The sequence below is a fragment of the Erpetoichthys calabaricus genome, chromosome 11 (genome assembly GCF_900747795.2).
Source record: "Erpetoichthys calabaricus chromosome 11, fErpCal1.3, whole genome shotgun sequence".
NCBI classification, from domain to species: Eukaryota; Metazoa; Chordata; class Cladistia; order Polypteriformes; family Polypteridae; genus Erpetoichthys; species Erpetoichthys calabaricus.
The window spans coordinates 78513566-78537682 of record NC_041404.2 but is presented as its reverse complement, the minus strand read 5'-3'; the positions used below and the strand labels follow the sequence as shown (position 1 = coordinate 78537682).

Sequence of the window (24117 nt, the reverse complement as noted above, 5' to 3'; positions counted from 1 at the left end):
TTCCAGTACATGTTACCTTGATGCTGTTGTGTCAAGCATCTGTTGCTGCATACTGTGGCCACGGTGGCAGCTGGACAAAGGAAGATGGGAGTGCCTGTCTTCACACAGCTGGCAGTGACAGCGGTGACAGTATGCAGCAACAAACACCTATGTAAAACGTACTGGAAGCTTCATACTGCAAGCAAATAGAGCCAAACTATAACATAACAGTGGGTTTACAGCTGATTACTTCCCTCTACCCCTGGATGTTGATTAATGTTGACATCTGCCTCAACCCTATGTGTCAACATAAGTTGATACTTTCCCTAAAAGAGTTAAACAATGCCTAAATAGGAGACGTCCCAGACCTCAGCAAACAGACTCCAACTTGGTCCCTCACCTCACTTACAACACCCTCCCTTACCAATGTTGTGTGTCAGAAAGTACAGCATGCATCCTGTCCAGATCAAACAATCCAGTAGACACTTTACGGACTGTCCTTTTCCATGCTAAAAGCAAAAAATTGACCACAGAGGAAAGAAACGCACTTTACAGCATTCCATGAAATGCATGCCCAGCGGTATACATGGGACAAACATCTAAAAGACTCGCAACACGAATACAGGAACATCACAATGCCGACAGAAGGAAAGACCCACGGTCTCTGATTTACACACATACAAGTGTCACCGGACACATGTGAAAGTAAAATTCAACGCCAATAATAAGAGTACCAGAGAGCTGGCTGAATTGTGGCTCTCTAATGAAAACACCATTAACAGACACTTGGACTTGAACCCAGCATATGCAGGCTTGAAATGAAGAACAGTCAAATAATTAAAAAGACTTTATGACCAACACCTTTCGAACCCCACCTTATGAATCCCCACCCCCCCCCCCCCCTTACAAACTTACCCTCCACCCTGCTATATATTGCTTTTGATTCCTGTATGTCTAATCATTTTCCTCTGATGATGACACCTGGTAGTTTGTTGAAAGCTTAGGAATAAAAAACTATTTTAAGATATGTGACTCACACATTTTGTGGAACTCCAGCTACAGTATGCAAACCGTATCACAGAACTTTGCTTCCATATATATCTTCTTATATAATATGCTACTGTGGCTGTCCGTTTCTTTGTCCAGGATTTTAAATCCCCTGTAGCTTGCAAACCGTTTGACCTATTGACGTGAAATCTGGTACGCATATACTATTTGATGTCTACTATCCACTTTCGGGGTGAGGATTGACCTCTAAGGCTATTTCTCTTTTTATTTTTATTTGATTTTATTGTAGAATCAACTCTCGGCAGTGGTCAGCAGGGTAGCCGTGCGGCGCATGTATATGGGGGCCGTTCTCATCCCTACCACCTTCGCCGTCACTTCCCCTACCTCTTCATATCTTAGATCATTCTTGAGGCAGATTGAAGACTTAAGTGCCAGCTTATGTGAAAAATTAAGAAAAACGTACTAAGTAACTGCAACACAAACACTTAATCAGTTTTAACGCGAAAAGATGCCGATGAAAGAAGAGAAGAAGTGGGCTGCTGGGGTGGAGAAAATAACAGCTGCTCAGGAAGCAGCAAGCACATCAACCTCTGAGCAAACAAACGGTAAACGTACAGAGAAAGAGGATGAAAACTATGAATGCTCAAGTCAAGTGTATTCACTGCACGTTATCGTGCAGTGTGCCATTACTGGTAAATATATTTAAAAATATATATATTTGTATATATGTTATGGCCAAAACCCGAAGTTTGGCCAGTTCCCGAATTGGCCAGTGAGTTCGCATTTTAGCCGAGAGGTGTGGCCAAAGTCCGAATTACTAGAAATGACCAGTGTATATGCTACTTTGGCCGGCCATTTGGCGAAGTGGCGAGAACTCCCTGGCCAAAATTCGATGTGCTTATGTAAGACTGTCCACTCAAGGTGCGAAGATGCTTAAAAATTTCAGATGCAGATTCAGAAGTGAGTTTTCCATTCTGCACAAGAAACTGCTCAAGGCGGGTCTTGTTCAGAAAGCGGACACCACTTGAGACGGCCTTCCCCTCGCCCAAACACTAACCTTAAGGTCAATAAAATAGGTCCCTGATGTTAAGTCACTACTTTAGAGCTAAAATGACAACAGAAATGTGAAACCTACTTAAATACCTAATCTTAATTATTGTGAAACAACCAAGTGGCGTCCGCTTTCTGAACAAGAGCCACAAAGGCTACACTCGATGCAATTGCACTACTAAGTGCACAACAAATTGCTGCTCATGCCTTTTTTCTTCCGACTTTGGCCGATCGCCCCATGGCATTTCGCAAACCGGCTAGCCAAACCCTGAAAGCGAGGAAAAGATTGAACATTGGCCAGACAAATGACAGCGACATTAGCCATTCCCCGATTTGGCCGGACACTTCCCGCTTTGGCCGATTTCGGGTTTTGGCTGTAACATATATATATGTGTGAGTGTGTGTGTATGTATATATTGTGGAAAGCAGGCCCAGTCTGAATTAGGATTACAGACATTTTAAGAAAGTACAACACAAATCTGTAGGTATAACACCCTGGAGAAGAGTACACTGGCAACAGCTACTTGTGTGACCTTGTCAGTGTACTTGAAGCTTTGCCACAAGTCGATGCTATGCCCTTTGTTTGTTAATGGAGATGCAGTTACAGTAGTTATATCAAGGATATAGAGTGTGGAGTATGGGGTAATAGAGAAGCATTTTTGTGGTGCAATAGATGGCAGCAGGGTCTCCTGCTTCCTGCTGGAGTGGGCATAGGACTTAAGACATAGGACTCAGGGCTGCATAGACACAATGATACAGTAAGGGGGAATTCAAGGAGGGCAGTCAAAGGAATTTCAAAATCCATCCCTGGCCATAGAAATAATTTCTGAGACATGCCTGGAATAAGTTCCTGGCCCAGATTTTAAAAGATTCTTCAAGCCAGTCTATGAGTTTGGTGTAAGGTGGTGAACTGTCAAGGGCTCATCGGGAGGGAGAAAGTGAGACAGGGTGTGAAGGGAATGTTAAAGGGAGAAAGACAGAGTCTACAGTACATGTGGGAAGATGGAACAAGCCTCCTTATTTAGTAGTAGAAGATTTATTGCTAGGATTAGGTCTTTTTTTCATCTGTAAATTGTGCTATCTCTATTATATTGTCCTTCCCTTATAATAAATTCTCCTGTTTATTTATAGATTATGGCCTCCTTGGTCTTATAAAAGAGCTCTCTTAAGGGCTGCATTATAAACTATAACAGTGAGCAAGATAACTACAGGATGGTACCCTGGATGGGATGCTATTACCTGGCTTGTGGTACTTCCTCTCAAAGTGGCATGGCATAGGAAGTTCTCCCAGTTCTAGGCTTATAACGGCCTCCACCTCCTCAGTCAGAAATGCTTGAAGTTGGAAGAGGGGCTTGTCCAAGGCATATAAATTGCTATTCCCAGGAACCATTGCAGTATCCTGAGTCCCTGCAACAGAGTTCTGTTGCTGTCAATGTATTGGGGTTTACAAGGACCCGTTACCTTGGCCTCTCAGCCAGTTAGTGACATCTCAACCACGATGTGTAACATCTTGTAGCTATTCTGCTCATTGGTACATTACAAATGTATAGCATATATGCTTTTTTCATTTCTCAAGAGTCCAGGTCATTTCTCAAGTGTATTTTGCACAATCACTTTTCATTTATGTGGTTTTCTCTCAAGTACTCCGGTTTTATTCCTACATCCCAAAAGATTTGATGATTAGATTACATGGCTGTCCAGAAGGGGCCCTGTATGCGTGTGCTTGAATGGACATTGCTTTGGACTGGTGAACTATGCATGGCAGTTTCTTGCTTTGCACCTAATACTGTTAGGATAGACTCCCAACAGTTATCCAGAGTTATCCAGTTCTGGGTTCCGAGCAGCCATATCCTGTCCTGGCAGCAACAACCCAGTCCATATCAGGACAAACCTACACATGCCCACAATTAGCTTCAAGTTACCTCTCAACCTAATCTGCCAATCATTGGGATGAGAAAGAAAAACTGGGAACTGAATATAATCCATTTTTCCATGTTATTTATCTACTGCTCACCTGTCGTAGGCACAGTGAGTGTTCACACTCACAGTTGTGTCTTCACTGTCCACAATCAGCCAGCTTAGAGCCTTGGATTGTCGAAGTCGGACAAGAGGCCACTTGTTCGCAGGAAGAAAACTGCAGTCTGCATTGAAATCCCCCAATATAATAACATCCTGAGGTCCATCGGTGAAAAATGAAATAGGAGATTAACAGTGATATTCACATTTGGAATGTTGAAGGCAGAGAAATAGCTTTGCACTAGACAATGTTTCAAAAAACAATGACAGCCAAATTATAAATAGCCTCATTACCAGAGAGAAAAGACCAGAAAGAGAGCAGCTCCTCTCACCTCTGTGTTGAAATGCTGCTTGGCATCAGTCCAAACATCAAACAGAGAATCCACCTCCTGCACAGCATAATCTGGGCTCGTGTGGATGACAACCAGGACAAGCTCTTTCAGCACTAACCGAAGACACCAAACAAGACAAAAGCATTATGGACCCAGACTACCATGGAAAGATTTCACTAGACAGTGAAAGATTTCATTAGAGCCAAACTGCAAGAGCAAATGACATTTAAACAGTCTGCCTTCAGCAGGTGGTCTAGATAGATTAGCGAGATAAACACTATTTCAGGAAGCCTCTGCAACACTTAGTCATCACTAAAACACTCTGGAGCACAGCTAAGTGAAACAAGACCCATATGACAAATGTGGTGTCTCCATCATGAAGAAGAAAGCAGCTGTCAACCTCTGCTGAATTTTATTTCTTCCTTGTAATTGCGTGTTCTGTTGTAGACACATAGTAAAATTCAAAGAAATACTTGCTATTTGTGGTAATTATTTTATCCAGCCATAGCAATCTATAATGAAATCTCACCAGGTCTTTCACACTCTCTGCTATTACTGCCACTTCTCTGACCACCTGACCAAAGCAGCCAGTGCCTCATCTGCTCCTTGGAATAAAATTATAAAGAGAAATGGACCTTCTGAATAAAAGAGATTATGTAATTGGTACTGCAGCCCAGCGTGACTAAGCAACAGCATGCAATACAATATTAATTAAACAAATGCCATAAAATAAGTGAAACCCAGAGAACTGCTCTAGCAACAAGGGGAGTGTGCTGTCTGAAAAATACACATACTACCGCTCAAATGGATGATTGAACTGAACCTGAAAATATGTTTACATTGTACTTTCCCAAAGGGCAACAGTATTTGAGTTGTAAAATATGCTGAATATTGAACCTCTTTTACTATGACAGGCCTAAAAGCTTTCTAGTTAACACTTCCTAAACACGCATCATGTATATAGGCTCTGAGTGAGGACACTTCTACAGTCTGATCAGACTAGCTGAGGTTCACCTGTACTGGGGGAGCTGAACTTTACAATGAAAGGTTCCCTGATGAAAGAATCAGTTCCACATTCTTCACAGCCATCGTCATAATGGTACCAGTCCAGTGGCTGAAGCAGTTCCTCGCTGTCAAAAAACAAAAACACAGACTAATCAGACAGGCTTCTGTGTCCATTAAAATGCAATATGTTATTAGTATATTTTAACTGAGTCTCCACCTTGAACAGAGGGGGCAAAAAGGGGAAGAAAGCATGGGGGAATCCAACATGGGCTACATGTAAGAGAAACCCAAACTTGAGACTGAAGAGATCCAAAAGAAACAAGTCTAAACAGGAGCTGCCAAGGGGTACAATCCTGGAACAGCATTCTACAGAGACAGCAGAATAACTGGTGTGCTGTAGAGGAAGGGTAGAGTGTCAGCCCCATTTTTCACAATCTTCTAAAGAGCAATAAGGAAGCAAAGCTGGGGCTTTACACTTTATAAGTTACAACCCAAAAGGTCCAGTTGGTAAGCTGAATCCCAAAACATAACACCTACTATTGGGTTCAAATGGTTTTCTCCTGTGGGTGCTCATTGAGTCTAGAGTTAGCAAGCAAGTTGAACAGCAAAAAGAGAACAGCAGAGTGTGTGGGTGTTTTGGAGATGCTTTGGGAAATGAGTGACTAACCCTTTCTGGTTAATTAAAGTTTAAACCTCCTACTTACAGGCGAGGACAAATTTGTTGGTACCCTTACAGCTCACTGAAAAAGTGCTGTATGCCTCCTGAAAAGTGATTCAATAAAAAACAATTGTCCTATGTATATCTGCATGCCTTTGATATGTCATTGAGTAAGGCAAAACAAGTATGAAAAGAGTATTGCTTATTCTACAAAGATACTCTAAAATGGCCTGGACTCATTTGTTGGTACCCCTGGAAAAGATCATAAATAATCAATCAGAGTGACTTTTCAAACTAGCTTTTTTGTTTAATTAGTATCTCATATGTCCCCAATCATGAAATTGGTCATTCAGCCTACTGAAATGGAGAACAGTAGTCACTCCACTGTTTGGTATCATTGTGTGTCCAATGCTGAACATGAGTAAGAGGAAGCAAAGGAGAGAATTGCCTGAGGAGATCAGAAAGAAAATGATACACAAGCATGTTAAAGGCAAAGGCTATAAGATCTTCTACATGCAGCTTGATGTTTCTCTGACAACAGTTGCAAATATTAGTAAGAAGTTTAAAGTTCAAGGGACTATAGTCAACCTCCCTGGACACACCTGCAAGTGGAAAATTAATCTCAAAATGGGCAGCAGGATAGTGAGACTGGTTTGCAAAAAGCCAAGGACAACCTTCAAAGAGATGCAACCTGAACTAGAAGGTCAAGGTCCATCAGTGTCTGAGTGCAACATCTGTCACTTTTTAAATAACAGTGGGCTTCACTGAAGATAAACCAGAAGGAGACCACTGTTAAAAAAAAAAGGCCAGGCAATAGTTTGCTTATTTAGGCTTCTGGGAGAATGTCCTTTGAACAGAGGAGACAAAACTAGAGCTTTTTGGCAGGTCACATCAGTTATTTGTCCACAAATGAAAAAATTAAGCTTCCAAGGAAAAGAACACCATACCTACTGTGAAACATGAAGAAGACTAGGTTATGTTTTGGGGCTGCTTTGCTTTGCATTGACTATCTAGGCATTCTGGAGCAAAAAGTACTGCCCATTGCTAGAAAGCTTTGCCTCAGTCGCAGGTCATGGATCCTCCAACAGTATAATGAAGCAAAACACACAGCTAAAAGCACCCAAGAATGGCTAAGAACAAAAATTGGACTATTCTGAAGTGGCCTTCTATGAGCCCTAACTTGAATCCTGTTGAATGTCTATAGGAAGACCTGAAACTTGCAGTCTGGAGACACCACTGGAGCAGTCTGTTCAGGAAGAGTGGGCCAAATTACCTGTTGAAAGGTGCTGAATTCACATTGAGAGTTACAGAAACCTCTTATTTGCAGTGATTGCCTCTAAAGGTTGTGCAACAAAATATTAAGTTAAGAGTCCCATCATTTTCGTTCATTTTCATTTCTGTTATTATTTGAAATGTTCTGTTGAATCAAAACTCTAAAGCAGAGTCTGTTTTTCCTTAAATACCGAATGTATAACGATGGGTGCCAATTACTTTTTGGCAGTTTCAAGTTATTTCAGAGACAATTGTGGGCTTTTCTCTTTTTGTGGAACGGTACTAACAAATTTGTCCATGTATTTTTGTTCAGTTCCTAATGGAAAGTGCTTTTTGTTTTACGTGGGTTTTTTTTAGGTTTTACTTCCTAAAGTCCACCCTACCTAATATCTTGTTAACAAAACCTGTTTTGAACTGGCCTTTCCTCAGGAAATAATTTTGAAGGTTAGAATGGGTAGAATATGTGCTATTTGGGCAGATTTTTCCCATTGCTCCCGCGTAGTTTTTTTGCAAGTACTTCACTTTTTGTACCAAAGGCATCAAAATCTACATTGGCACCATATTAGTGAGTGTGGGAATATGTGTGTGTGTGTGTGTGTGTGCGTGTGCATGTGCGTGTGTGTGAGTCTTGTGATGGAACAGCACTCTGTCCAGGCTTTGTTCCTAATGCTGTTGCCACATCCCCCAGCCCATTTTAACCATTTTTGGATTTATGAGTGACTGAATTATACAACACACATCATCCAGAGGGTGGCATGGTGGTGCAGTGGTAGCGCTGCTGCCTCACAATTAGGAGACCCGGGTTCGCTTCCCAGGTCCTCCCTGGTGGGGTTTGCATGTTCTCCCCATGTCTGTGTGGGTTTCCTCCGGGTATTCCGGTTTCCTCCCACAGTCCAAAGACATGCAAGTTAGGTGCATTGGCGATCCTAAATTGCCCCTAGTGTGTGCTTGGGGTGTGTGCACCCAGCGGTGGGCTGGTGCTCTGCCTGGGGTTTGTTTCCTGCCTTTTGCCCTGTGTTGGCTGGAATTGGCACCAGCAGACCCCCGTTACTCTGTAGTTAGGATATAGGGGGTTGGATGATGGATGGACATCATCCAGATGTGACAGCTTCAAATCTAAACAAATTTCTTGATTCTTTAGTTAAAAACAATTGGGATATAGCAAAAGAATTGCTTGATTTATCCATAAAGCAATGTTTGTATTGTACTGCACAGAATGCAAGATCCCATAGTTCAACATAATGGAACATTACCAATACTAAAGTATTATGAGTACAGGTACCTTGTGTCACAGAGGTTCTTCATTTAAGTCTTGTCGGGTGAATCAGAGATCAAGTGACTCTAAGAATCCCATTACAAATGCATATATGCAGATAGACCTGGACCAAGCCAGGCACAACAGCAAGTTTTTTATTTTATTAGTGTGCAATTTGAAATCACCAGGCTTGGGTCAGAACAGCTTTCCATGTTAAGAGGTGATATGGGATGGAGAGACGGTGGGAACATCCGCATTGCCACACCCACCACACGATGAACCACTTGAATTGGGACCCGAGTGCAGCAGGTGACACCTCAGCACCACTCTGGAACAAGCTGAGGCTTTTTATGGTGGCTGGAGTGCCAAATCTGCCACCAACCAACCAAGCTTTCCCTGTAAGTTGGAAGACCTGCTTGCAGGGCTGGATGCAGGTTAAAATTATACCCAGGATGAAACAATTGCAGGTTAAGGGCCTTGTTCAAAGGCGCAATGGAGTAGAGTCACTTCTGGAGTTTTTAGATTACCGGCGCAGATCTCTAGCCTCTGAGCCACCACTCCATTATGGGATCGGATCGAATAATATTTTGTATGGCTTGACAGGGTAACTTCTTTTAAATTAATCCGTGCTCTTCTAACAAATAAACAAATTATATACACACATTCACAACAAATATATACTGTATAATATAACAGAAGACAACAGTTTTCTTAGACACCTCAATCACTGTTTACAAACCTTTTCACGCAAATCACACATTATATGAAGTTTTACATTCACACACTGTACCCTTCCATGCTGCACCTCTAATGTGTACTTGTGCACAGCTAACAGTCGCTTCTCAGTAGGAGATGAAAACAGCTTACTTGTAAACAAAGGCATATCTCTCTCTGTAGCTACTGCGTCCCAGGTGGTCAGAAAGGATGAAATTATAATGGCAGCCAGACTCTCTGCAAAGAATAAAGACATGGTGGAACATTGTGTTGCACACTTTGACAGAATCTGATTTCTTCTGCCTAACAGATATGTCAAGTTACTTTTATGTATAGGAACAGAAGCCCTGGCATGTCATGTTTCTCTTTGTCTCTAATGCTCAGCTTCTGATACATTTATTAATTCTGGTCCTAAGATTTGCAGCACTTTATCATAGACATCTGAAGCAAGTGAGTCAATAACACATACTCACTGGTTGAGCTGGTGAACCAAGTGCTTAACAGCAGCATTATCTGAATCCATTATCTCCTGCACTGCTACCAGCTGGTACCTCTGCAAGATCTGAAAGCATTTCAAGTACATTTGAATTAAAGTATGGCAGATGATCTCATCCTCCTTTATTCAGTTCTCATGAGATGCATATGAATAGACTCTACATGTATTACTGATGAAACACTTGGCATATCTTTATTTTATATTGCAAGTAAGATGAATAAAGCAATGCATTAAACATGACCGCAGAACAGACAGTAGGATACATTAACATTAAAATGACTGCAGTCAGTCAAGAAGCCCATCTTATATTAATTAGCACTATCGCTGCCATTCTCAAAAAAAGCATTTTGCAATGGTTCAATATTTAGGCCCCCTTAATGTCTAACTCTTCAGGCTGTCCTCCTACAGTTGTCAGAAACAAAACATACAGACACCAATTGGACATTGCACAACAAACCTATGTTAAATCATAAGGCTCTTGTTAGTGAGATGCACTGGTACAATTTTCAATTTTTATCCAAAGATGTTATTTTTTTCATCTCTTTATGCTTTGTTCCTCATTCTAAACTTGTGACAATGCTATACAGTATAATACAGAATGGTATTACAGTTAAACAACTGCTAAAACACTGACTGGCAAAGGGTTATATACTTGGGATTACACCAGCAACCTTGTGATTAACAATCCAACACTGGGTACCCAAGATTGCATTACTTTACTCGCTGTGCACATACAGTCATATGAATAAGTTTGGGAACCCCTCTCAGTCTGCATAGCAATTTAATCTACTTTCAACAAAAAAGATAACAGTGGTATGTCTTTCATTTCCTAGGAACACCTGAGTACTGGGGTGTTTTCTGAAACAACTCTCGGCAGCAGCCAGCAGGGTGGCCATGCACATGCGCCGTTCTCACCCCTGTCACCATCGCCGTCACTTCCACTATCTCTTCATATCTTAAATCATTCTTGAAACAGATTGAAGACTTAAGTGCCAGCTTAACTGCAAAATTAAGCAAAACGTAAAATTGCAACACAAACACTTAATCAGTTTTAACGCAAAAAGATGCCGATGAAAGTGGGCTGCTAGGGTGGAGAAAATAAGAGCTGCTCAGGAAGCAGCAAGCGCATCAACCTCTGAGCAAACGAATGGTAAACATACAGGAAAAGAGTATGAAAACTATGAATGTTCAAGTCAAGTGTATTCACTGTACATTATCGTGCAGTGTGCCATTACTGGTAAATACATTTATAAATATATATATTTGTATATATGTTAAAGCCAAAACCCAAAGTTCGGCCATTTCGCATTTTGGCTGAGAGGTGTGGCCAAAGTCCGAATTAGTAGAAATGACCAGTGTATATGCTACTTTGGCCGGCCATTTCATAAGTGACGAGAACTCCCTGGCCAAAATTCAATGTAAGACTGTCTGCTCAAGTTGCGAAGATGCTTAAAAATTTCAGATGCAAATTCAGAAGTGAGTTTTCCATTCTGCACGAGAAACTGCTCTTATTTTGTTCAGATAGCGGATGAGACTTGAGACGGCCTTCCCCTCACCCAAACACTAACCTTAAGGTCAATAAAATAGGTCCTTGATGTTAAGTCACAATTTTAGGGCTAAAATTATAACAGAAATGTGAAACCTACTTATATAGCTAATCTTAATTACTGTGAAACAACCAAGTGGTGTCCGGTTTCTGAACAAGAGCCGCCAAGGCTACACTCGATGCAATTGCACTACTAAGTGCACAACAAATCGCTGCTCATGCCTTTTTTCTTCCAACTTTGGCCGATTGCCCCATGCCATTTTGCAAACTGGCTGGCCAAAACCCGAAATCAAGGAAAGGATTGGACACTGGCCGGTCAATTTACAGTGACATTGGCCATTTCCTGATTTGGCCGGACACTTCCCGCTTTTGCCAATTTCGGGTTTTGGCCGTAACATATATATATGTGTGAGTGTGTGTGTATATGTACAGTATGATTGCTCATCTCTCTGTATATAAAATCCAACGTCTGTCTGTCTGTCTGTCCACTTTTCACATGAGAACTACTTAATGGATTTAGATCAGGTTCTTTTCTATAATTTGCTTGAACATTGATTTTGCAACTTCTCTCATTGTGCTATGTATCATAGTTCGCTTGTGGTACCTATTTATTTGTGCGAATCCGAGAGACATGTAGTGGGCCGAGGGGAGTGAGGCGGGGCCTTCCTCACTCACGTGCCAGCCTCGGGTGTATACCTTAGCTCCACTTAGCTAGCGAACGAGAGAACTACTTAACGGATTTAGATCAGGTTTTTTTCTATAATTTGCTCGAACATTCCAGTTGATTTTGCGACTTCTCTCGTCATGCTAAGAATCATAGTTTGCTTGCAGGAGCAATATATTCGCGCTAATCCGAGACAGAGGCTGTGGGCCGAAGGGAAGGGGAAGCGTGATGTCAGGAGTGGGGGGCCGGGTGGGGGGGGGGGCCCCTCACTGTCTTGTTTCACTACTACACAGGTGGAGCCTCGGGGTATGGCTAGTCTAATTATAAACATAACTATATTGTTAAATATGTGGAAGACATAACCTTTCTTCAACTAATAAAGCGCAATAATGAGTCCCAGTATTAGCAGCTGGTGGCTGATACAATCGGCTATGGAGAAGAGAATGACTTTGTTTAAAATCCAACCAAGACTAAGGAGCTTATTCTGGACTTTAGGAGGAAGTCCTCCTCTTCCAGAACCTCTGTTAATCAAAAGTACTGAGATGGAGTGGGTAGATGGGTTTAAATACATGGGCCTGTATATTTCAAAAGACTTGAATTGGAAAATTAATACCACAGCTATTATCAAGGAAGCCCAGTAGCATCTTTATTTTATTAGGCTGCTGAAAAAAACAACCTAAATCAACAACCTTTTATTCAGGTCTTTAAGGGATTATTGGAGAGTATTCTCACCAAAGGCATCACAGTATGGCTTGAGAATACCATACTGAAGGAGAGGAAGGCCCTAGAAGTGGAGTGTCAGGACTGCTGAGAGACTGACATGATCTCATTTACCTTTGATAGAGACTTTATTCTTCAATTCTCACCAACTATGGAAAAACCTAGTAAAAACCTTGAGAAAATGATGTCGTCCCTATAATTAACAATCTCTGGATTTCATGTTTCCTGAACTTCACAGTATTGTTTTTTTTTCGCCTGAACCTGATGACACTACTTCCAGCTGCAAGCCTGATGACTTCACTTCTGGTTCCAGGCCCCATGATGTCACTTCTGGTCTGAAACCCATGGACGAAGACCCTTCCAGTTCTGTCCCTTTTTATGAGGTCACATCTGGGTCCGAGCCTATGGAGGAGGACACTTCCGGTTCCGCTCTAGATGACCTAATTTCCTGTTCTGGCCTTTAAAGCCGCCATCTTACCTCTATACAATTAGTTCTGTATTGAACTGAAATCTATGCACATCAGTGGCATAACTTATACCCTTTTGCAGCCATGGAACAATATACGGGTGGCTGCCCCAAACCTTTCTTCGACTTTTGTGTTGTCACACACGTGTGAGTAGGGGGACATTGTATGGACCAAGCAAAAGTAATTCCACGCCAGGCTCGGGGGTGTTGGGGTGCACTAAACCTTATCTCCTGTTATCTCTACAGACCAGCCACGAGAAAACCTATCTTCCGGCACCCAGAAGAAGGTCACTTCCGGTTCCGGTACCCAGAAGAACGTCACTTCCAGCGCACAGGCTGACGTCAGAAGGACATCACTTCCAGTTCCCCTACGTAACTTCCGGTCTGATCCCTTAAAGCTGCCATCTTTTCCAACCCTCGTCAGTTCTGTCTTGGACTCAGTATTGTCAACAGCTCTGTGCTATTTCAAAAAACCATTTGCAGCCATGAATATTATATGGATGGCTGCCCCAAACGTTTTTACGTGTGTCGAGTCTGTTCCTTTTTACAGTGGTGTAGTCGGCAGGATGATGATCTCCTGGAGAGTTCAGAAGTCAAACCTAAACTTAGGCTAGACACATGCTACTAATCCACAACCAAAGAAATATCAGATGAGTAAGTACCGCTCCCGAGTTGCCAAGTGGGTGTTGGTCGGGGCATGTTGGGGAAAGCTTGAGTATGCTTCGACCCATCACCCTGTTAAAGGTCCGGGAAAAAGTAGAATCGGGACCCACAGGATAGAGCCAAGTGTGTCGGGGAATGCATTAAGGGCTTATTATGGGCTCCTGAGTGTGGGGACTGCCCATACATATCACACGAAGGGCAAGTCTTTTAATAAAGGTGGGAGAAACCCAGGCAGGCAGGTGAAAAACATAATGGCCTGGACATTCAAACCTGCTAAGGCAGCAAAGAAACAGGCTATGGCTTTATGGGCTAAGGTGGTTGGTTGGCTACAACCCCATGAAAGATCCAGCTATCAAATAGCAGAGCAGGTGGCCTGCACTTTATTGCTCCGCAGGCTGCCTAAAAAAATTGCCCAGCCGGCCTGGGGATATTCAGATATTGTCTCACTAGCTGAGACAATAGAACACCTCAGGGCAGAAACCGGCTTGGGAGTATCAGAACGGGACTCATGTGAACCCAGGCGTGCTTGCGTCCCTAATACAGAGTCCCACAGCTATAATGCGAAGCGTACTTGAGTGGACCCTGAGGCGCGTCGGCAGGCTCCACAAAGCAACAAAGGGGTCTGCGGAGTGATATGGTTATATCCTTGTTTGATTCTGGCAGTAAAATTTCCATTGTTGCTCGCCAATTAGTGTTAAAGCGACAGTGACTCAAGACTAAGACCCGCATTACATGTGTTCACGGGATGTCCGGTATTATAGATCCGGTCAACTGCTACATACAGGTGCTGGTCATAAAATTAGAATATCATGACAAAGTTGATTTATTTCAGTAATTCCATTCAAAAAGTGAAACTTGTATATTAGATTCATTCATTACACACAGACTGGTGTATTTCAAATGTTTATTTCTTTTAATGTTGATGATTATAACTGACAGACAAATGCTGGAACTAGGTGTGATTGAGGAAAGTTATAGTCCCTGGTCCAGTCCTGTTGTTATGGTCAGTAAGAAGTTGGAGGTTCTGCAGTTATTTCTGTTGGCTTAACCAATCCTCCCAATTATATGCCTATCCCTTAAAGTTCCCATGTGAATTTCCCCTTGGGATTAATAAAGTATCTATCTATCTATCTATCTATCTATCTATCTATCTATCTATCTATCTATCTATCTATCTATCTATCTATCTATCTATCTATCTATCTATCTATCTGTCTGTCTGTCTGTCTGTCTGTCTGTCTGTCTGTCTGTCTGTCTGTCTGTCTGTCTGTCTGTCTGTCTTTTCCAACCCTTGTCAGTTCTGTCTTGGACTCAGTATTGTTAACAGCTCTGTGCTCTTTCAAAAAATCATTAGCAGCCAGGAATATTATACGGGTGGCTGCCCCAAACCTTTTTACGTGTGTCGAGTCTGTTCCTTTTTACTGTGTCTACTTATTGTGACATAGGTTTTTCCATCCAAATCATCCAGGTCACTCTATAGGTGCTGCAGACAAGACAGCACCAAAGCCCACTACAACAGCTATTATAGTAGCTTTTTACAGTGTTTGCCAGATTGGTAGCTGAAGACAATCAGGGTAGGGAAAGATATCCTCTCCCCAACATATTTCTTTAATTATTTAAAAGCTCAAGTCCTATGTCATATTTCATTTTTTTAGTATGCATTTCACTCTTATTATGCATTATATATACATTGTAAATATACAATCAATGCTGGTGTAGGTCATAGTTTTTAACAGAAATTTGAGGTGGTATACAAAGGTCACTTTTTATATATTGTTGATTATTCACTGTGTAATTGTGTATATTCCAGTTTAATTTTTTTTTTTATGGAGAAAACCGCGCAAGAGTTGCAATGCCTATGTATACCTGTATCTGTGCAAATGGCAAATAAAGGATCTAATCTAATCTAATCTACTAAAAAGCATTTGTTTGATTTTATGTACTATATGCACATTTGAAAGAATAACATAAAATACAGTTATCAAGAGTCTTCTTTTTTGTTTATAGTAATTTCTGACCATCTTAAAATTTCAGTAGTTTGTTTTTTGAGTATTACATTTTATCACAAAAACAGTGACATTGTCTTGCTGCCACTTTGTATTAGTTATCGCTGTTCCTGCCACCATTTTGTGTTTTTTTTTTTTTTCTGGCAACAATCACATTTTTGTCTGTCGTTATGCTTATTGCTGGTCATGACCCTGGTGTCATGTGGTATGTTGTGTCATTGTGGTGATACAGTAGGCCTTGTATCATAGCTTTTGGACTGTTCAAAAAACTTTTCATTCACATGCTAGCTTTTTGACTTTACCCTTATGTTTTTTGCCCCAAGATTTTTGCCCCATGTTTTTATTTTGGTGTAAGTTTTTTTTTTCCCTTTTGGAAACAACCTTTGCCTGTCCTTTTGACTCAGATTCCTCCTGATTTCTTTAATTCTTTTATCTGTTTGTCTTTCTGTCTCAGTTTTTTGATTATGCACATTTTTCACCTTACAAGTGTGCACAACAACATTAAACTTAATGCAATTAATTAACGTTAATTAACATTAATTAATGAAGATACTTTTTGAATGTATTTTCAATTAAATACCAGAAGTGTTTATCAAGCATGTTATTCTTAATTGAAGCCCTCTATTTCTGGTAGGTATTGTTACATTACCCTTCTACTATCATTACCTCCTTATCCGGGGCAGCAGTCTATTGCTGAGCAACCCATGAACACATTCATGATGTTGCAATGGTGCAAGGTTTGATGTGCATTTTGCATTATTTTTGTTTTGGAAAATGGAAAAGTCTGTTTATAGAGATTTATATTTTAAAGTAGTTTTGCAAAGTTTAATTTTGTCTCCATTAGTCCCATTTCTTCTTTAAGAGACACGGGAGACTAGTCATGTATCCGCAATTGTCACACTCCTTACACAGCAGTGACAGTATAAAGACAATGGCATTTCCATGTTTTAGTATGCTTCAGTTGGATATACAACTAAATACTTTAGAGTGGTTAGCTTCTAAACAAGGAGGTCAAGTGTTAGATTTAATTTAATTTTTGCCCTAATATTGTCATGATTTGATATTATATAGTATTATCTAGCACTTGAATTGGACATTTTGAGTTCAAGGATTCTGCTTCTGTTAATTTTTACTCAGAATTGTTTATGGTTGATGTGCTGTGTTTTGTTTTGTTTTGCAATGTCTTGGACTCCATTTTATGTCCTTATTGCCACCACATTAAGTTCCCTTTGTCAGATTCACTTCCTTGCATTTGTAGGGGTGTAACCTTAGAGATCTTGACCCGTTTGTAATCAAGGTGATGGGATAGAAGGACTGCTAGGGGGTTGTTTCTGAGTCTGTGGATATGAACTCTCTATCAAAAAGCCTTCCTCCAAATATTTTTGTGTGTTTCATTTGGTTTTGACCTGTATTTTCAACTTTGATTTTGTCTCATGTCTTGACTTTGTTTTCTAATTTGTCTCATTGCTTGTCTTTTTTTTTTTTTTTATTTTCTCATGAGAATCTCCTGGTGCTACTCAAAAAGTTTACATCAGATGCTTTCCACTATGTACAGCAATGTGAAGTTTGCAGCCTCACATTATGGTCTGATGTTAGATATGAGATATGAGAGATGCAGTGTGTCTTGATATACTGCCATTAGGAGATATCATTTAAAACATCATATTCCATTTCATTCCTATGTAGCTGATATTCAGCTGTGCTTATCAATCAAACCTAATAGCATTTCTCCTGTTGTGTCAATAATTGTTAGTTTCATTTAGTTAAATTATATGATGATGCTAATGTCTATTTCTTATGATTGGGACTTCAATAGCATCAGAATACTAATATAAGTAACAAGAACCTGTCAAATAGTTTTGCTGAATTTGCTTTAGATTTAAATGTTATCTTTAACAACTTGCAGGGAAAACTTGGGTGTTGGTGGCAGGATTGGCACAGTTACTGTAAAGCACAGATGTGCTCAGATCCTAATTTGGGATCCTGAGGTGGTTCAATGTCTGGTGAGTGAGGCAATATGCTGTATCAGTGCATGCACCCAACTTAGTCCCCCCAAATTTGTTTAATTAATCCATAATTTACTAATGAATTTTCTAAAAAAACATATAGTGACATCATGGTAGTTTCTCACTACACAGGCCACAGGAAATATAGTTAATTTTTCCCAAGTAGAAGTGACTGCTGTGTCTCTTTGCTTAAAAAGCTCTTTAAATAGCACTTCCAGTCTAAGGTTAATTTAAAATGTTGCTACAAGGCTCATCACTCAGAATAGCAGGTAAGAGCATAAAATTCATATTCCTATGCCTACACATTTTCTTCCAGTCAAGAGTGAGTCTATTTCAAAATTCTGCTTCTAAAATGGCTTTATGTCTCAGTATTTAATTACTTATTAAAGGTTCATTTTATTAGTATTGTATGCTTGATAGAGCTAAGTAAATGACACTGAGGACTTCTGATACTTTGGCTAAGGTACTCTGAATGAAACATGTACATGGGAGCCATTGTCATCAATGGAGACAGAAACAGTATCAGACCATCAAGTAATTATACCATCATTATGGAGCATGGACTATACCTTCTGAAGGCCTGAATTCTGTTATATTCTTAAACTTTGCTTAATTTACTATATGCTTACTAAATATCTTCATCAAGAGCAACCAATTTAGATGTTTTTATTACTCTTATTATAGTGCATTTAAACAGAACATGAATATCTGCAGTGGATTTAGAAAGTATACAGAACTCTGCACTTCCTGCACACTTCATTATGTTGTTGATTTAATTTTAAATTGATAAATGTGCCATTTTAGCCCATCTATCCTTGACCATAATTTGGAGTGCCAGTGGTCTGAATACATACAGTACATAAATGAAAGATTTCAGTTTGTGATTTTTAATAAATGTGCACACTTACCTGAAAACAAGTTTTCACCTTGTCATTATATGATGTTGAGTGTAGATTGATGGGAAAAAATGGCAACGTTATTTGTTTAAAATCAAAATCCACAACACAATAACAAAGCATAAAGTGAAAGGTTTAAATAGTTTCTGAATCCACTGTATTTGTGTAAATGTATGGTTTTATGATCTTCTGTGTAGGGACTCTGAACCAGTCTTCAGTGAATTCAATTGAAAGGTGTAATGTCAAGGACTATTATTTGTACATTGTGCCATTAAAATGTAAAATAATTCCAAACAACTGCACTATCAAAAATGAAATAACTAACAAGATACCACTGTTGTTATATTTACCGTTGTCAGCACATTCATGATTTCAGCATTGTTGGATTTTGATTCGTCAAAGCGTTGGATGTTGAAAGATGCTATCTTGAGTGCTTGACTTTCTTTAAGTGAGGTCCCCAGAAGCACCAGCAAGATAAAGATATTCATCTTCAGCGCTGTAATATAAGGAATAAAACAGTCCTTGAAGGGGTTACAAAAGTTTAGATTTAAAAGTATAATCTATACCTGCTAAATGAAGTCTAAATTATATTTTTTGGAACAGACAGACAAAATAGTGGTTAGCCTTTGATTTTTATTTGAATGCGTTTCTCATATTTTTCCTTAATCATTGTCATCTTGCTAAGGAATTCTTACCTATAACTTCTGCTGTTCAAATTCTGCTGGTCTTTTAGATTGTGTCACATGTTTATTTCCAAAGAGCCTTTTTCTCAATTTTTGGTTACATTCTCCTAGGACCCCTTGTTCCACTACATCCAAAACCTCAGTGTTCGATTTACATTGTCAGGTATCCAGAACTGCCCTTTGACTGCCTCCCATTTTCTATTAGTAGCAGAGTCCCAACACCCCTTTGTTGGACCTACTTAGGGGTGCGTTTTTGTGTACCATTTGGCCCCTCAGTTGGGTTAACTGGCTACACACCATTGTGTAAATCATGCAGTATGATTGTTTGGAAGGTAAGAAAACAGCAATCACTCACTTTACTGAACTAAATACAAAAAACTGTAACAGCAAGAATGTAAAATAGCAAATTATTTACTGAACATCAGACAGAAATCTCAACAATAACAATAAAACACAATCCCAAGCACTTCCAGACAACTGAACCACCTCAAAATTATATTATTTTAATTCATGAATTTTTACATTCATTGACATCCAATACACTTAAAACTTGACCCTGTCCCTCACACTACTGATGACACAGTCCTGAAACAAAAGTCTGATTCGATGTTCACGATATATGCTTGTTCTATGTAGGGAATTGTCTGACTTGTGAAACTGTAGGAAAAAAAGCAATAAATAAGGCAGTCACTTACTGCATTCCTGAAGACAGAAAGCTGGAAAAGTTTCTAACAGATTTCCAAAAAGCTCTGCTGTCCACGTATTTTCTGGGATTCTGCCTCTGGCATCTTACTGATAGAGGAAACTAACCACTCTTCTTCAAAAGCTTGCACTACTTTGATGGGGTGTGTGGTTGAGTGAGTGAATGACAAGTTGGAGAGAATAAATGATTTGGCACTAACCTGGTCCTCCCTGTTTAATTCTTTTAAGGCTTTTTTCTTAGAGTCAAAATAAACGGCTGCTCTATGGTACAAATATAAGCAAAAAAAAAAAAGTAAATTGCCTCTTAGGAAGGAGCTTCATCCTGTGACGGGCTCTGATCTAAGAATGATACTTCCTTTTGGTAGTATTGGAACTTATAATCGTTGACCTGAGGGCTGCTCCCACTAGGCTTCCTCTTACCACTGTGAGGGAAGGGAAGGACATGATTAGTGCCAATGCCTCATTTCATCCTAGGGTGGCATTATGTACCTTATACAAGCCCATAGAGTAATACAGGGTATTACTCTTTCCCTGGTAATATCTATCAGCTAGTGCCAATCCAGTTGTTTTACCTCAGCAAATAAAAGTGCTGCTTGTCCTTTTTACTCTTGTCTAGATTTCATTGTTTTCCTTTTTGAAATTCCCTCCCAACTTCTAAATGTGACTGTTTTTTATCCATTATGCTTTTGTGCTACTGTGGCAACTCCAGACTCCAACTCATCTGGAAATTCTCTACCGCCTTGTGGGTGCATCATCACTATTTGCTGTACCCCACCTGACCTTACACAGACAGGTAACATTTCACACAGAGACAACAAACGAATGATGACACATGGTTCAGAATTATAAATATGTGATGGAGCAGCACTGGTCTCTTTTAAAGCTTCACCATGCATTCACCACTATTTTGTGACCATTACTCTAACTCTTTGGAATTGATCATACATAGTAACATTCAGCCCTATTAGTGCGGCCTGTTTCCCAGTGTGTGTTCTATGCCCACCTTTATTTATCCCATTCATTCTAGGGCCTATTCTGTCAATACACTATTAACCCTGTTCTAGTGGCAGATGTAGCACATATGCAGCACTGCTTGTAAGTATGTACACTCCATTATAGTCTGAAAAGTGTTAAAGTATAAATGTGTTTAATCAAACAAAAATTCACTTTTCTAAAAGAAAGGATTTATATTCATATATTTTATATATAGTAGATGGCTGCTATCTGCCTAAAGCCCACAACAGTAAAGGGATTTGGGGCATGGACTCAGTCAGTAGTATGGTAGTGCAGACAGAAATATTAAAAAGACAGATATCGAGAGATGATTGAAACAGTGCTTTGGAGATTGGCCATAGTATTCGAGATGGTTAACTGGGCATTCCACCCCAACCTTAAAGTAAGGGTCTAAACCTGTAGAGTAAGGGTTTACATCTGTGCAATAAAGCCCAGTTGGACAGATACAGTTTGCTTAGCTTGTTTTGAGAAGATACTTTATATTGTCCCCAGAGCTGGTGCTTGGTTATTCTGTGCCCTATGCCAGGCTTATCAGTGTGCCAACCGATGGTTCAATAGCTAACCCATGCAGCTGGGTTCCCACCGCCCCTTATGATCTGCGCCCTAGGTGAATGCCTAATTCACCTTAATGGTAGCGCCAGCCCTGGTTGTCCCTACAGTACTTATTTTCCCATGAAGCACATTTTGTTATTAGATGATTGGTGTTGTTCTGATTCCCATTATCCCTTATCTATTATTTTTGTTTTCTTATTTGATGTAATTGTTTCAAAACTTTACATTATTTAATATCTTTTTTTATGACTTGCTTTGTAGTCAACTAGGCTTTTACATTCAAGGTATTTATATTAGTTGATATTTGGAGCAACCTATGTTGTATGTCCATATATGTTACATTTATAACATGATATCATTGATTGTCCAAGTTGAACAGTGATGTGTGCCACTTTATAGATTGTATATTATATATTTATAATGTCATGGTTGGGAGACAGCTTAAGGGCTCTGGTGATGGCAATTACCCACCAAACCAGAGGTTGGCACTGGGTTCTCATGTCTTCTCTCTTCCTCATTCTGAAGAATGGAGGATTAAAGCCCATTCCACCACTTACATCATTTCCATTGTACACCCTCCCAGACCCACCAATTCCTGCCTGGAATCCATAAAACCAGAAATTCGCCTGTTTTCTGTTAGCTCTTTGTCAGACTCATGTCTGAAAAGATTTTGTTTTTGTCTTTGCAAAAAGACCAACTTATTTCAATTTGCTCTACATTATATTGGATCACAGACTGCCCCAAACCTTTTTTCATGGTGTTTCTCTTCTTTTACTGCATATACAGTATATGTAGGTGTATTAGGCTTTAGGAAACATGAAATCCCCATAGAGACTAGCAAATAACTCTTGAGTTCCCCAGAGCTGTGAATAAGAGACAAAAGTTAAAAATGTAAATGTTGCAGCTGAATATCTTATCTGCAAGATGACTAATTTACCATAATGAAAATTTGAAGAGAAAGCTTGTGTTACTCTCCTTGGACTCTGTTGCTGGTGTTCTGAAATGTTTAGATACAGAAAATCCATGGGACATTCTGTCCCTTACATGACTAGATGTACAGTATTTATCTGTCTGATAGAAGGTGTTGTATAGATTTGCTCTGACAGCGCTGGTCCTGCTGGTGATGCTTTGTAGTATTTCACCTGTCAACAGTTGTCTGAAATGCATATATGTCACATTACATTCCCAGTCTTTAAGAAACAAAACTACAACGTATATATTAGGATACAAAGTGTGTATTGATATCAAACAGATATTGTTATTCGTAACAAATACACATTATTAAACACTGTAACTGGTTGTCCAGATGCTAAGGGATTACTGGGACAGAAAGGAAACTAATTGGAAGGGCCACACAGGACCAGCTAATAAAAAAAGAACCATCTGAATGTCAGCATGGGGTGAACATAGCACATGTAACTTGATTTCACCAAGGACACCAAAATGAGGGGGGTGCTATGGGGAGCTCACAAGGTATCAGATGTACAGTATTGAGAAAAATGTTGCACAATTTCCTAACTCAATAGCATATTTTCTTTGCTCCTACTTCAAAAACATTAATTGCAATTTGCAGTGGATTCAGAAAGTATTCAAATCCCTTCAATTTCCTTTCTGTATACTATATTGTGTTGTAGATGTAATTTTAAATGTAAAAATTAGAAATGTTGCCCATCAATCTACACTCAGTAACTCATATGACAAAATGAAAACATTTTTTCAGAAATTTATTAAAAATCAAAAACTGAAATTTGTCATTCATGTAAGTGTTCTGATCCTTAATTCAGTACTTTGTAAAAGCCCCTTTGGCAGCAATTATAGATCCTCTCAAGTTCCATTAGATTAAATGGGAAGCTGACACCATCATCCTTCACCATAGGTTTGCTATTAGGCAGGCGATGACCAGTGCCTGGTCTTCAGCAGACATAGTGCTTGGAGTTCTACCTAAAGAGTTTAATTTTTGTCTCATCAGACCAGATTATCTTTCTCTTCATACTCTCCTAGTCCTTTAAACTCTGTCATATGCCTTTTGCTCAAGAGTGGTTTCCATCTAGCCACTCTACCATAAACTCTTTATTTATGGAATGCTGCTGAGATGGTTGTCCTTCAGCAAAGGACTTCTGAAGTTATGTTATAGTGGGTTCTTCCTCACTTCTTTTACAAAAGCCCTTCTTGCCCAGTTACCTTTGTGAGGATGGTCCCGGACTATATAAGTCCTCTTGTGGTAGACCATCTGGACGCAGTTTGCCGCAGTTTATTTGACAAAGATTGGAGTGGAGGATGCAATTATCTACCTGCTCCACAGGGCTTATTCTCACCTGGACAAAGCTGGCAGTACAGTGAGAATTCTGTTTCTTGATTTCTTCAGCATCTTCAATATCATTCAGCCATCCCTGTTTAGGGTTCAATTGACAGAT

General features: G+C 39.8%; 1 protein-coding gene across 1 annotated transcript in view; it reads right to left on the bottom strand.

Moving 5' to 3' along the window:
* The window catches only part of LOC114660035 (deoxyribonuclease-1-like), a 30694-nt gene extending 11450 nt beyond the window's left edge, over positions 1-19244 (bottom strand). Inside the window, exons 1-6 of the mRNA XM_028812559.2 lie at positions 19103-19244; positions 9763-9851; positions 9443-9526; positions 5400-5515; positions 4386-4498; positions 4052-4209 (exon numbers count right to left, since the gene is read on the bottom strand). Coding sequence (XP_028668392.1) covers positions 4052-4209; positions 4386-4498; positions 5400-5515; positions 9443-9526; positions 9763-9851; positions 19103-19240 — 698 coding nt within the window. The 5' untranslated portion in view covers positions 19241-19244. The remainder of the gene's footprint in view (positions 1-4051; positions 4210-4385; positions 4499-5399; positions 5516-9442; positions 9527-9762; positions 9852-19102) is intronic.
* Positions 19245-24117: the final 4873 nt, after the last annotated feature.